The 15,590-nt window shown below is 44.5% G+C and overlaps 1 protein-coding gene across 1 annotated transcript in view; it reads right to left on the minus strand.

Moving 5' to 3' along the window:
* The window catches only part of DNA2 (DNA replication helicase/nuclease 2), a 159,042-nt gene that overhangs the window by 43,904 nt on the left and 99,548 nt on the right, over nt 1-15,590 (minus strand). Inside the window, 2 exon segments of the mRNA XM_029609674.1 lie at nt 4,950-5,059; nt 6,274-6,390. Of these exon segments, the coding sequence (XP_029465534.1) occupies nt 4,950-5,059; nt 6,274-6,390 (227 nt within the window).

The raw sequence follows: 15,590 nt of genomic DNA on the forward strand, positions 1-15,590 counted from the left end.
GAGAAGTCGTGGATTGCTGATTCAGTATATGTTCCCTGCAAGAGGGAAAACCAAGACATTATTGAAAAAAATATAGAAATTAAGTATTCAGAATATCACGGAATTTTTTAGATCTCCAAGAAAAAAAATTCTACTGCCTGCCAAGATCCCATCATTTACATTATGGCTCTTTCCTCTTAACTCTTTGTCTGCTTTCCCCTCCTGGGTCTTAACATAAGAACATAAGAATTGCCATACGCGTAGGAGAGTGGTAATCACCGCATCCGGTTAGCCCTTCTTTCTCAACTGTCTCCTCTCATAAGCCAAGCCGCTAGACAAAAGCGAGCCGCCTGATTGAAAAATACTAGACCCTGTCGAAGTAAATTCATTAGGTGACAAAGAATCAAGGGACCATCCAAGGCCACTCCGGAGCTACGAGAATAACCGGCCCCCGGTAGGACCATTCGCCTTAAGACCTTCCCCACTAACTGCCATGGAGGAAAAACAGAGGAGCGCTTCGTGAGGCCACGGAAGGACCAGGGCATCCACCCCTTCCGACCCGTGCTCCCTTCTGCGACTGAAGAAACGAGCCGCTTTCGTGTTCAGCCGAGCCGCCATCAAATCCAGCCGGAGGGACTCCCCACCAGCGAGTCAAGAGCCACATCGCCTCCTCGGACAGTTCCCATTCGCCGGGATTTAGCCTTTGCTGACTGAGAAAATCTGCCTGGACGTTGTCCACTCAGGCTATGTGGGATGCCGCCAACCGGGTCAGATTGCGTTCCGCCCAGGCCATCAATCTGTCTGCCTCTGTGGCAACCAGCCAACTCTTTGTACCCCTTGACGATTTATGTAAGCCACGGTGGTCGCATTGTCTGATAGGATCCTTACCGAACGATGTGAACTAGCGGGAGAAAACGGCGCAGCTGATCTGTGAAACAATCAGAGCACCTGAGGATCATCTCCCTCCACCAGAGCGGCAGTGTCCACATCATCGCTCATGTCCACCGTGGAGGGATCCAGGAGTGCGGGATCCGGAGGTGTGGAAGGCGTCGGGACCTCCTCGGCAGGGACTGGACGGGGAAGACGTGTCCTAGAAGTCCCCTGACCCTCCGCAGGCCTAGGGATCTTAGCCGGAGAATACTGCCAATCCAAGTATGCCTCAGCTTCCACATAAACCTTGTGAAGCAGTAATACAAACTGCGAAAAAAATGGGTGCTGTCTCCCAGAGGTAAGGCATGGGGAGATGAATCAGGTTCCAAATTGCGAGGTCTGAGGGCTCAACGAAGGCGGGGAAAGCAGAGGAAAATCCCCTCCCCCTGAGCAGCATCGGGACCCAAATCGGGTAAAATGGCCGCCATTTCTGCGCTCATCGGGGACGGGGCAGGCCTCTGCTTCTGAGCTGACTGATGGCTTCCTAAGCCACGCGATCGCGGCAGAGCCGATCTTTTACCTGCTAGCGGTAGCTGCAAAGGATCTTCGCCCCCGGGGATATAGCGAGAGCAGAGCCTTCACGGGAGAGCCTTGCTGCCGGCTCTTCATAAGCTGCACAGCGCGATCCCCACAGCATGGTGAGTTCAACAATAAAACAAAGTCAGCTGAGTGAAATAAATTCACCCCCTCCGGAGCCCCAGGAGATCTCAGCAGGCTAGCTCTGTCAGAAAAGTTTCTTTTTGTCTTCAATTTTTTTTTTTTTTTTTTTTTTAAACTCAGAGCCACTCAACCAGGGGAATGAATGTCCCTGGGCTTAATCTATAGGTATTAGCACCCACCAGAGGAACTGAGATGTCTCTGGACCTGTATGGGGGAGGGGGGAAGGGGAGGGACCAGTCCACCGGTAAATCCACCCCCCCCCCCCAACTCACCGGGATGAGTAAGGATTCTCCAGGTATTAAGGTTGTACGGCAGAAGCCCAGCCTTGCCTGCTATTATCAAGTGCTCTGTACACTATTCCCTTTTTCTGTCTTTTTTTTTTTTTTTTTTTTACTTACTACAAGTTGATCTAGTCAAAGGCACTAAAGTTATAAGAAACCCTTTAGACTTATTAAGTAATCAAATCAAGAATTTTGCAAAGGATCAGGACTGCAGGTTATGCCATCCTTCGTCTGCTGGAGTCAGAATTACTGAAGGATCGCAGGTGGCACATCGGGTTATCTGGGGGTGCTTTTCAGCTTTTCTCTGACTCCATCTGCTGGAAGGGAGGCATAACCCAGCAATCTGGACTGATCCTGGTACATACAGGGAAAGGCTCTCACATACACGCAGGCTCTCTCATGCTCACAACACACTCTCAGAGCCTCCTCTTTTTATCATGGTGGGATAAGGCTCCATTGGGGCCCCATCCGCCTTGCTGCAATCTTCAAGCTGTGGTAGGATGGGCTCCACCGTGGACCCCTTAGCATTCCTGCAATCTTTGGTCCATGACGGGACAGGCTCCACTGCAGCACTGTAAGTCTTGCTGCACTGAAGGGGAAAAATTGTGCGCACAGCTTGGAGAGAACACTGGTAGAAGCTCTTCCTATTCTTCGATTCAAAAGGAAGGGAGCTCTAGTAAATATGAGCTCACTAAACTGACAGCCTGTCAGTAGCATGGACATCAAAAATGCACTGGGAATCCTTTCCCTTTTAAAGCCTCAAGGGCTGCTGCACCAAACAGGTGTTCTCATCAGCTGGAAGCAGAGAATACTGGCTTATTCATTTTGCACCTAGTTTAAGCAGAGATAGTGATGTCATAAGAATAATATATTAAAAAAAGCAAAACAAAAATAATGCTCTGCCTCCATCAGCTGAGAGAGGGATGAATCCCAAACATTCTGGACTGTTTTTGTAAAGGGACCTTACCAATTTACTAGATTTTTTTTTTAAGGTGTAAAACATGTGGATAAAGGTGAGCCGGTTGATATAGTGTATTTGGATTTTCAAACTGCATTTGATGAAGTCTCCTCTTCGAGAAATTGGGTGGTCATGGGATCAGAGGCAGTGTCCTATTGTAGATTTTTAAGTGGATAAAAGACAGGAACAGGGTAGGACTAGATGGTCAAATGAAGAAAGATTGATAGTGTGCCCTTTTTGGTCTGTACTGGGATCTGTGCTATTTAGCATATTCATAAACGATCTGGAGAAGGGGACAAATGAGAGATGACCAAATTTGCAGATGGCAATTCTTTTGATTCATTAAAATAGTAGACTGTGAGGAACTGCAGGAGGGCCTTGTGAGACTAAGATTGGGAACGTAAATGACAGATGCAATTTAATGTGGACAAGTGCAAAGTAACAAAGGTAGGCAAAAAAAAAAAAAATCCCAAATCAGAAATACATGATGCCGGTTCTGTGTTAGGAGTCTGTCTGTGCCCTTCTCCACTACTGCCAATTCCAGACTCTGTGCTTTCTACCTGGTTGCACTGTCTGTTTGTAATAGTCTTCCTGAACTGGTGTGTCATGCTCCCTCTCTTGTCATGTTTAAATCCCATCTAAAGACCCACCTTTTTGAAACCACTTTTAAATCTTATGCCCAATTCTTTGATTTAGTCTTTTTAACTAACTTGCTTTTCTTTTTAACCATCGTCTTGCATTATGAAATACTCCAAGTCTCTTGCCCTGTATGTTTATCTTATTAGACTGTAAGTTCTATTGAGCAGGGACTGTCTTTTGTATGTTTGAACAGTGCTGTGTATGTCATATAGCACTATAGCAATGTGTAGTAGTAGTCGTAGTAGTAAGTACCCAGGAAAAAGGACTTCAGAATCCTTGTGGACAATACGTTGACATCTTTGGCTCAGTGTGGCGCAGTAGAAAAAAGGCAAATAGAACATTAAACGTTATTTGGAAAGGAATAGAGGAAAAAAAATTGAGAATATCAGAATGCCTTTGTATAGATCCATGGTGCTATCACAGTTCAAGTACTGTGTGCAATTCTGGTCGCCCCATCTCAAAGATATAGCAAAAATAAAAAATAGTATAGAAAAGTGTAATAAAAATGATAAAGGAGATAGAAAACTCTCTTATGGAGAAAGGCTAAACAGATTAGGGATCTTTAGCTTGGAAAAGAGACAAATCAGAGGGGATACAACAGACATAAAAATCATGAGAAGGGTGGAATGGGCAAAAAGGGAATGGTTATTTCACTCTTTCAAACACTAGGACTAGGGGGTCCACTCCATGAAACTAAAAACCAACAGATTTAAAACAGATTGTAGGAAGTATTTTTTTCATTTAGTGCACAATAAAGCTATGGAAACCGTTGCCAGAGGATGTGGTCAAGGCAAACTAACAGTGGAGTTCAAAAGAGTTAGACAAGGTCCTGAAGGAAAAGTCCATAACCAGTTATTAGCTAGGTAGATTTGGGAAAACCAGAGCTTTTCACCAGGAGTGAGATACACGAAATAGATCAAGTACTGGGAATCTGCTGGGTACTTGTGACCCAGACTGGTCACTGGGCATGATGGACCTTGGTTTGACCTAGCATGGCACTTCTTATGGTGCTTATTAATGTATGCAAATATGTATCTCACACATACTGAACACACACCACTGGCTCAGGGGCCCAATGGCCAGTTTGAGCACCACTATTCTAGTTAACATAAGTCTATTTTTGTTTTGATTTTACATGCTTTTAAATGATAAAATGAAAAGTTAGAGTTTGATTAATCTGATCCAGGACAGGCACAGTTGTTCATGAAATAATAGATGACATAGAACTTAGGATGTGTATTGTTTTGTTTCATTTCTTTACACCAATACAATTTTAGGCATATTAAAAAGAATGTATGCAAGTGCATAAAATGCATTTTAAATTTTACATTTATTTTATGTTCATACACAAATGCTTATGCACATAAAAACATTTTATATGACAATAAAAGGCAATTAAAAAAATGAAATGATGAATAAAATTTGTCATACCCCTAATAGAGATAAGTGAAAGGGAAGAGATGAGAGAAACTCCAGCCCAAGATCAGAGCGATGCAGAGTACCTTTTAAGATGTTGGCAACGGTGTCCTTTGCTTCACAAGGTAGAACAGAGCTTAAAAGTTGCAAAAACTGTGGCTTCTGGAAGTCAATAATTAAGTTTCTTAGCTTTTCACTGGAGCCCATGAAGGGAAAAAAAATCATAAGAAAAGATTTGTTAGAGTGTCCAAATTCAAGGTAGGTATGTATGTATGGTAAGTGTGTGAATGCATCAGCAAACAGAACCCTGAACACAACTCAGGTTTAATTTTCCAAAAACAAAGCTTTTCAATTTGAAGGTTTCAAACAGTTTAGTGCTTAAGGTATAGAAATATACTTTTCTTTCCACAAAAGTTCTGGGTTTCCCCCCCAGTTGTTCCTTCTTTCACCTTTTTCTTCCAGCTCGGTCAGAAACACAGTGCTGGAATCCTGGTACCATAAGCCTTTATTTGCAATTACCCAGTGATCTTTCTCCAATTTTAAATAAAGCCCCTCCCTTCCCACTGCTCTTAATCTGTTCACTGCAGCAACAGTTCTGAGGCTGGAAGCCATATACTAGGTGCCACCCTTACTGATGACCACAGCTACACCTTCGCCACTCAGGGGCTGTGAACACTGCTCTTCATGGAATCCCAATCTAACTCAGAATGCAGAAAACCTGATTTGGAATTCAAACTAAGAAAGCTCCATATGGCAGCACCCTTGAGCATCAGGCAAGCCCAAAACTTCTGTTTTGAATACTCTTCAAACTGAAAAGGGCCACCAAGAGTCCATTCTCCTTTCCCTGAAGCAGAACACCAAGGTTATTGGAGTTCAAGTCTGATTTCAAAACACCTGTAACAAAAACAGCCACTCAGGAAAACCATACTTGGTTCATTTTTTCCCAGCAAGTTAAATGCAGACAGACAGTCTGAAATCACTGTAAATTCTACTGCTAGCTTACAGTTAGCACCAACAATTCTCAACTGCTAACAAGAATCCTTTCACCTCACACAGTCCAACTTGCCAAAAGAACAAGAAGGCTGGAAGAAGTTCTATGTATCTATGTCTTCCTTTCATTTTATAACCCTGTCGTCCTGAAAAAACCCATGATGGCTTACCACATAAATAAAATCATTGATAAAACATACCTCCCAGTTACTATAACTAACATGGAAAAATACATTACAATCACAAGAAATATGCAAACCCAAAAGACAGAATTCAGCAAAGACGACAAGCACTTAACCCCACAAGGACACTGCCAACAGTCAACAAATGAAAAAGCATCAAAACACTGAATGTACAGAGTTCTACACAACAAACACCACATGCTATCAAATTTGAAAAATAAAATGGTAACTTGCCAACCTTTTAGCAGAGTTTTCCATCAGTTTGGAAAGGTTTCCTAGGTGAGCATCTAAACCACCAACTCCTTCTTCATGGTCCAAAGTGAATAAAGTATCCTCAGGAAGCTTGGCCAAGTTCCTGCATAGCACAAATGCCATCAAATGATTCTGCATGAACTATATATCGTGGTTCCTGACATCAAGCACTTTTATTAGAAACAAATTATAATATATATATTTATTTATTTATAACTTTTATATACCGATGCTCCTGTATAAGATACATATCGCACCGGTTTACATAGAACTGAACTGTTGCCGAATGGCCGTACATGGAACAAGAAACAAAAAACAAACCAGAAGAACAATTGTATAATGGAGTACAAATAATAGTAATAAGAGTAACGGTCAAAGAAATAACTGCATAAAATACCATAAGTCCGTATCGTGAGGAACATGTTAGAGGGAGTTATATAATGGTGCATCAATGAAACTCAGACAAAGCCAAATATAAAGGCCAAAATGGTGAGATGTATACATGCTATTCCTCAAAGTTGTAGAAAAAGGCACGCCACTGACAGGGCCATGGCTGTGCCTTTTACCTGTTCATAATATCTACTCTGAAAACTAAAAAAGGTCCCTCATTAAGGCGATCTGTGCCATATCTGTAATACAGCAGAGTTACTTACCTATATAACAGGTGTTCTCTGAGGACAGCAGGATGTTAGTCCTCACACATGGGTGACATAATGAGATGGAGCTCCGATGCAGAAAACTTATGTCAAAGTTTCTAAAACTTTAACTAGGCACACTGAGCATGCCCTATATACCATGCATCCATGCAAGGTTCCTTTTCCAATCTTGAAACACAGAATTATAAATAAAACAAAAAATAGAAGAAACCGAACTTTGCAGGATGACTGGCGGGTTTCGTGAGGACTAAAATTCTGCTGTCCTCGAACACTTGCTACGGGTAAGCAACATTTGCTTTCTCCAAGGTCAAGCAGGATTGTAGTTCTCACACATGGGTGAATCCCTAGTTACAGGCTGCTCCCCAACACAAAAGGGGACCAGACACAACAGTTTTGCTGGTAACAGAAGGGGAGACAGTCTGAACCCAAAGCAATGGGCCCTATACAAGGAGAGTTGGGTTCTGCACCTCAAACAGGCTCCAAAGGACAGACTGGCCAAACCCACTGTCGTGTCGGCCATCCCCCTATCCAGATGATATGAGATGTGAACGTGTGGAGAGAAATCCACATCGTAGTCTTGCAGATCTCCTCTACAGGACATAAGAACATAAGAAATTGCCATACTAGGTCAGACCAAGGGTTCATCAAGCCCAGCATCCTGTTTCCAACAGTGGCTAATCCAGGCTAAATGTACCTGGCAAATACCCAAAAACTAAATATGTCCCATGCTACTGATGCTAGTAATAGCAGTGGCTATTTTCTAAGACAATTTGATTAATAGCCGGTATTGGACTTCTCCTCCAAGAATTTCTCCAAACTTTTTTTAAACCCAGATATACTAACGGCACTAACCACATCCCCTGGCAATAAATTCCAGTTTAATTGTGCGTTGAGTGAAAAAGAATTTTCTACGATTAGTTTTAAATGTGCTACATACTAACTTCATGGAGTGCCTCCTAGTGTTATGATTCCTGCCCGCAGAGCTACTCTCTACGAGCAGGCCTCTCCTCCTACCTGCCCGAGACGCCGCCAGCAGAGCCTAGTCCCTCAGCGGGACGCCGCAGACGCCTTTCTCCGCGGCCTGGGCGCCACCCCCATCTTCGGCCCTGTGCTCCAGGGCTGAGCCTGCCGAGAGCCATCCTTCGTGGCAGGGAGCCACTCCCGAGGTCCTCACTGGGAAGAGAGGCTGCTTTTGCTTCTGCCTGCCTTCTTCGCGGCCTAGTGCTGCCGCCGAGACCTGTGGCCTGGAGGCTGCACCTGCCAGCGTTCTGCGGCAAGGAGCCGCCGCTAGGGATCCTAATCGAGCGGCAAGGGAAAACCCGCTGCCACCCCATCATCGTGCAGCCTGGAGGCTGCCCCGAAGCCTGCTTGCTCTGGCATGGCCGGGCGCCGCTGTCCGAGGTGCTGCAGCCCTTCTCTTCAGTCTTCAGCCTTCTTTAGGCGCCGGCGCACGCCTCTTCATGTCATTTAAAGGGCCAGCCACAGGAAGTGTTGCTGGCTCCTCCCAATGATGACTTCCTACTTCAACCCTATAAAAGGGATTCCTCTTCAGTCTCTCATTGTCGTCGGATTGAATTCCATAGTCGTCTGTGTCTTCTGACCGGTCCAGGTCCTCAGTTGTCTTCCTTGCTTTGATGGCTTCGTGTTCAGTGTCTTCATGTTCCTTGTTCCCAGTCCTGATGTCAGTCTTCGGATCGAGATGTCTTCGTGTTCCTGGTGCCTAATGTTTTGGCTTCATGTTGTCTTATTCCTGATCCTGATGTCTGTGTCGTCAGATGTCTCCATGTTCCAGAGGTCCCTCGTCCAGGCTTCCCGATTTCTCGCTTCCTGATGTTCCAGCTCTTCCTGATGTTTTTCTCCTGTGTCTCCAAGTGCTCTTGAGCCTTCTTGTTCTGCCGAATCCTTGGTTCTCCGGGTGATGTGTCTCTGTCATTGGAGTTGCTTGCAGTGGATTCATGTCCTCCGCTCCTGAGCCTTCCTGACCTGCCAGCCCCTGTGGTTCTCTGGATGACACTGGCTCCATCATTGGAGTCTCACCTCGGCTGGATTCCTTTCCTGCGCTCGTCCTGCTCTCTTCGTGGTCCGTGACCAGCCTCCTCGGGCTGTGTAGGGCACGCAGTGGGACAGGATGGTCCACGACCAGCTCATTGGGTCCACCCGTGAAGGTGGGCTGTGTAGGGCACCCTGAGAGACAGTGCCAATGTCTACCTTCCCAGCTTCTCACCTCGTCTGTGATGTCTTCACATCAGTCCTCGTCCAAAGTCTTCTGTGTGCCCTCGTCCTCTGTCCGGCCTGCCGCCCATTACCGTACCCAGTGGCAGGTCCGAAAGGTCTTGGAACGGTCGGAGGACTGTTCATCAATCAACATTGCGTTGTGGGTTGACCGGGGCGTGCAGGTCCGGTTGAGGGTCAGACCTTGTTCCCTAGTCCTTGCTTCAGCCTTGACCTGCTCTCGTTACCCATGCTCGCACCAGCTCACCTCCCGCGGTATGGCTTAGGGCTCCTCCCTGGGTCATGCCGGGGCCCCAAGGGCTCACAACCCCGTTTGAGAGACAACTGCGCCTTGGAGTGTAGCAGCCGGAGGTCACGCTCGTAACACCTAGTCCTTCTATTATCCAAAAGAGTAAATAACCGATTCACATTAGACCTCATGATTTTAAACACCTCTATCAATCACCCCCCACAGCTGTCTCTTCTCCAAGCAGAACAGCCCTAACCTCTTTAGTCTTTCCTCAAAGGGGAGCTGTTCCATCCCCTTTATCATTTTGGTAATCCTTCCCTGTACCTTCTCCATCGCAACTATCTCTTTTTGAGATGTGGCGACCAGAATTGTACACAGTATTGAAGGTGCGGTCTCACCATGGAGCAATAGAGGCATTGTGACATTTTCCATTTTATTCACCACTGCCTTCCTAATAATTGCTAACATTTTGGGTTTTTTTTTTGTTTTTTTTTTTTACTGCTGCAGCACACTGATCCGACGATTTCAATTTATTATGCACTATGACGCCTAGATCTCTTTCCTGGGTGGTAGCTCCTAATATGGAACCTAATATCGTGTAACTACAGCATGGGTTATTTTTCCCTATATGCATCACTCTGTACTTATCCACATTAAATTTCATTTGCCATTTGGATGCCCAATTTTCCAGTCTCACAAGGTCCTCCTGCAATTTATCACAATCTGCTTGTGATTTAACTACTCTGAATAATTTTGCATCATCTGCAAATTTGATGGCCTCACTCATCGTATTACTTTCCAGATCATTTATAAATATATTGAAAAGCACATATCCCAGTACAGAGCCCTGAGGCACTCCACTGCCCACCCATCTCCACTGAGAAAATTGTCCATTTAATCATTCTCTCTGTTTCCTGTCTTTTAACCAGTTTGTAATTCACAAAAGGACATCGCCATCTATCCCATGACTTTTTACTTTTCCTAGAAGCCTCTCATGAGGAACTTTGTCAAACGCTTTCTGAAAACCCAAATACACTACACCTACCGGTTCACCTTTATCTACATGTTTATTAACCCCTTCAAAAAAGTGAAGCAGGTTTGTGAGGCAAGACTTGCTTTGAGTAAAGCCATGCTGACTTTGTTCCATTAAACCATGTCTTTCTATATGTTCTGAGATTTTGATCTTTAGAACACTTTCCGCTAAGTCTGAAGGAGCACCTAAGATGGCTGCATGCTGAGAGGCTCGGGAAGCCAGGTTTCTTGAAGCTCCTGAAAATTACCTTCTTTTTTGAAATAATGCCTGCGAAAAGAAAGGGGAAAATTTGTGTTTTCCCCTCGGTCTCTTTACCTTCAGTAATGGGACAACAAGAAATCACGAACTTCCTTAGCCCGACAACAAACTTTCCAAGGAACGAGGATCCCGCTGGACTAGACGGGGAGAGAGCTCAGTCTCTGTCCTTGGAGGAGTTATCCTTGAGTCCAGACCTAAGACAAGGGCCGACGCAGAGGGCTGAGACTGTGTTGCAGCACGGACCGCTTATCGGTGAACACCCTCCTGGATTGCTAGCAGAGGGAACAGCTGTAACTGCAGCTCAGAGAGAAGCGGGACTTGCGGCTACAAACAATCCAGGGACACCGAATGGCGAAGTAATATCAGGTACCAGGCTAGGACCAGGGGTAATCGGGGAAGAACCCTCGGGAGGAACTCTGCAAAATCCTGCGGGAGGAGTACCCGAATTTGCCCCGTTGGTTGTCCCTGAACACCCTCAGGTTATAACTCTTGTCGCTTTGTGGGAAATGATGGCAGGCATAGTGAATACCTTCAATGGTTTTAATACAAGACTGGAGCATTCAATATAACAAAGTACTACAATTACTTCTCAAATGCAAAAACAGATTAATGTGATTACTGATAAAGTTCATGCTTTGGAAGAGAAGGAGTCTGGAAATTTGGAGTTCAAAGCTGCCACAGTAAGAGAGAGAGAGATACCCTTGCTAAGAGGATTGAGACTCTGGAAAATAAGTCAAGGCAATTGAATTTGCGTATTTTGAATTTTCCAAGAGTGATTGGAGAGACTCCATATACCACCTTAAAGAAATTTATGGGGGAAATACTGGGAATATCCCAGGAAGAACTTCCATCTATTAATAAATGTTATTTCCTCCCAAAGTCTGCAGCAACAACTACTGCTCAGAACTGGCAAGGGAACCTCACTGAAATAATAGAAAATTCAGATATTAATGTGCTGGAGAAAGCAACACTTCTGGTCTCCTTTATTTCCTTAACAGATTTACAACTGGTTATGAGAAAATATTTTGGTTCTTTTCCAGTTTCATATATGAATGCTAAAGTAAAAATCTACCCTGACTTGGCTGCTGCTACACAAATAAGACGTAGAGGCTTTTTAGCCCTAGTCAGGAAGTGATTGCCTTAGGTTTTTCTTTTATGTTAAAGTTTCCGTGTAAATGCGTGCTCAAGAAAGGAGTAGATACCTTTATTCTTTTTTCTCCTGAACAGTTAAAGTCCTTTATTGATTTGACAAAGCCAGCCACATCGACTCCCACAAATGTATGATTTTTTTTTTGTTTGCTGCATAGCATGTAAAGGCCATTTTCCTTTTGAATATTTTATTTCCTGTAATTCTCTCTTAAAATTCCATGGAGTTGTCCCATTAATGATATTGATTTTTGGGTAAATGGAAATATTTCAATAACAAAAGATGGTGAAGTAATTGTGATAGGATTTAGTTTCATCTAGTTTTTGTTTTTTTTTTTTGTTTTCCTTCTAATATTACAATTGGTTGTTCCATTTTCTGTATTGCAAAAATGATAAATAAAGAATAAAAAAAAAAAACAAAACACTTTCCACTATTTTTCCTGGCACTGAAATCAGGTTAACTGGTCTGTAGTTTCTTGGTTTGCCCCTGGAGTCCTTTTTAAATTCCGGGGTTACAGTCTTCAGGTATAATGGATGATTTTAATGATAGATTATAAATTTTAACAGATTTGAAATTTTATTTTTTAGTTCCTTCAGAACCTAGGGGTGTATACCATCTGGTCCAGGTGCTCGCAAGTGGGCCACAGACACTACCATGACTCTGAAAGAATAAGCCTTGACATTATCCGCAAGATGCAGTCCCGCCTGGGCATAACAGAAGGAGATGCAATCTGCTAGCCAATTGGATATTGTCTGTTTGGCAACATCAATGTCCAACCCATTCCTATCAAAAGAAATAAAAAGTTGGATGGGGAAGAGGGGGCGTGGCCACAGTGCGAGATGGCTGCCTGAAGGAAAGCTCTCCTCCCTACCGAGCCTAAAAGCTTTGAAACCGCCAAACCCCGCGAAATTGCGTTTCACTGCACACTGCGACCTGAGGGATACAATGGTGTTCACAGCCAAAAAGAAAAATAGAGATCTCAAGCAATTTTCATATCATAGGAGCACGGAGGAAATACCAGGGCCTGGAGACCCGGAGAGTCGGGGAGCAGAGCACATGGCATCCTGCATGACTGCAGAGCCCTGTGAAACAGTGGTAAGTGACATCCCCTCCCATGATGAGTTCAGGGAATGTTCTGTGAAATTCGAAAAGATGTGAAAGACTTTAAAAAAGAATTACTGAAATTAATATCGGAAGTTAAGGAAGACATTTCTGAATTAGGACGGCGTGTAGATGAAAGTGAAGTCCGTCAGGACGCTCAGAAGCACAACTCAAGCAGCAAGACGTACATATTGCTGAGTTACAGCAGCAGAATGCTGCCTTAAATATTAAAATGGAGGATTTGGAAAATAGAGGGCGGCGTTGCAATCTGAGAATCCGCGGAGTGCCAGAATTGGAAGAGTACTCAGATACACAGGAGATGGTGCAAAATATCTGACTTTTTAGGGGGGCTGATGATGTCAGCGAAGCGAGTGGCAGCCTAATCCGAGCTCCTGACCGATCCGGTTAGAATCTCTCTTGCTAGTAGCCATCCAGGGCTTTTTTCATGCGGCAGATGTCTCATTTCGGAGCAGGAACTAACCCCATGTCGTGTAGGAAGAAAGGTCCTGACTTTCAGAAGTATTCCTATCAAAAAACAGACCGAGAGGCTCGCGTTGAAAAAATAAAAATGGCGGCCGCGACCGAGCTCGCAGATGAGGCCGAGGGACTACCGGCAGCCTCAGACTCCGAAATTCCAACTCGAGGTGAGTTTAAAACTTGGTTTCGCGAATTGAGACACGATCTTCAAACCTTCAAAGCTGAGATCCGGGAGGTGGTGGGAGAACTGCGGGAGGAGGTCAGTGATATGGGGCGAAGAATCTTTGAGTATGAAACTTCAACAGAGGCGCAAACAGAACGTTAAGTGTGATCAAAAAAGAGAATGCTGCAATGTCACAAGAAATACAGCAATTGTCCTTGAAGCTTGAGGACTTAGAGAACAGAAGCTGCAGGATAAACCTCTGGTTTAGAGGCATCCCGGATACTCCGGAGTATTCAGACTGTGTACAAGTTGTTTCCAAGCTTTGCAGAGAAATCCTACAGGCTCACGGGGATAATGCCCACGAGGACTGTACCCCCACCACTATAGTGAAAATTGAGAGACCACATAGGGCGTTGGGGCCTAAATTGGTTAATAAAGCCAAAGATGTGATTGTTTCCATGACTATGCAGTCAAGGAGCGGATCTATATGCTGGCCTGTAAGCAGGGAAAATTGCAACTAGATGGCCATGAGATTCAAGTATATGCTGATCTCTCCCCTCACTCTCAAGAAGCGCCTGGATTTGAGACCTGTTACAACGCTCTTGAATAAAGAAAGCATACGATACCGGTGGCTATTTCCTTTTGGGATTGGTTTCACGATTCAAGGACGCACATACAAGGCCCAATCCATGAAGGAAGCGGGCTTCAGCATACCAGACTATCAGGCCCCTGCCTCACCTACCGCTGCGCAGAAGGAAGAACCCCGATGGCAGAGAATGGGCAAAGGGGGCAAGAGGCTGCGTCGCACCCCAGAGCCGGATAACACCACAGCAGAGCCAACTTAATGTACCTTCACAGCGGCTCGGATTATATTTCATTGTAACTGAGTCCTGCCCTGGATGGCTACAGGCATAATTATCAGGTTTTTTTTTTCTCTAGACTTCTTTCCGAGATGGCCAGTAGGAGTCTTGCTGAGCCATGCCCCCTGATTTGGGATACGAGACCAGGGGTTTTAACGGTCTCGTGCTGCAGGGGGAGGGGGGGGGGGTTGGGGGTATTTGGGTTCCCAGGAAGTTGGATTACAGCCACACAAGCACAAAGTCATATTTCAGATTGGCTTGGACGCCCTAATATATTGCACGGGACCTGCTCTTTTATGGATCGATGATGACTTTCAAATTGTTATCCTTAAATGTTAAAGGTTTGAACACTCCTCGCAAGCGTAAACTCTTGTTCAAAGACCTCCAGAGGGGAAATATTGCGATAGCCTTGGTTCAGGAGACACACCTGAAACGGAGATTTGAGCATTTGATGCGCTCACATCACTATCCCCATCAATTCTGGGCTGCTTGCACTAAGACCTCACGATACGCAGGAGTGGGAATTTTGTTTCAGAAAGATTTTGCTTTTGAGTTACGCAATTGTATCTCTGATCCGGAGGGGAGATTTATTTTACTTAACATACTGGTAGCAGGGGAAAAATTTACCTTGTTAAATGTCTATGCTCCGAATGTATTACAATCCTCTTTCTTTGTTCAACTAACAGATATTGTTCATGCACATTTAGAGGGGCATCTTCTAATGGCCAGGGACTGCAACATCCCTATTAATCCAAAACTTGACTCCTCAGTTGGTAGGGGGTCAGTATCACAGAAGGATAGGCGTAGTTTAGTTGCTTTTCTCCGCCACTTCCAGTTGGAAGACACGTGGCGATTCTTCTTTCCTAATCAGCGGGAGTATACATTCTATTCTAAACCCCACAACCTGTACTCCAGGATTGACTACATATTTGTTGACAAAGGCTTTCTCCACAGGGTGATTAAGACTAATGTAGACACGATCACTTGGTCCGATCATGCTCCATTGTGGGTGGATTTATCTTTTCCCTTCTATGACCGAGGCCAGAGATTTTGGAAGTTAAATAATAGTCTGCTAGAGGATAAATTATTTCTCACACAGAGTAGGCAGAGTATTAATGAATACCTACTACTTAACCCGACACCTGAT

Source organism: Rhinatrema bivittatum, chromosome 7 (assembly GCF_901001135.1).
Source record: "Rhinatrema bivittatum chromosome 7, aRhiBiv1.1, whole genome shotgun sequence".
Lineage (NCBI taxonomy): Eukaryota > Metazoa > Chordata > Amphibia > Gymnophiona > Rhinatrematidae > Rhinatrema > Rhinatrema bivittatum.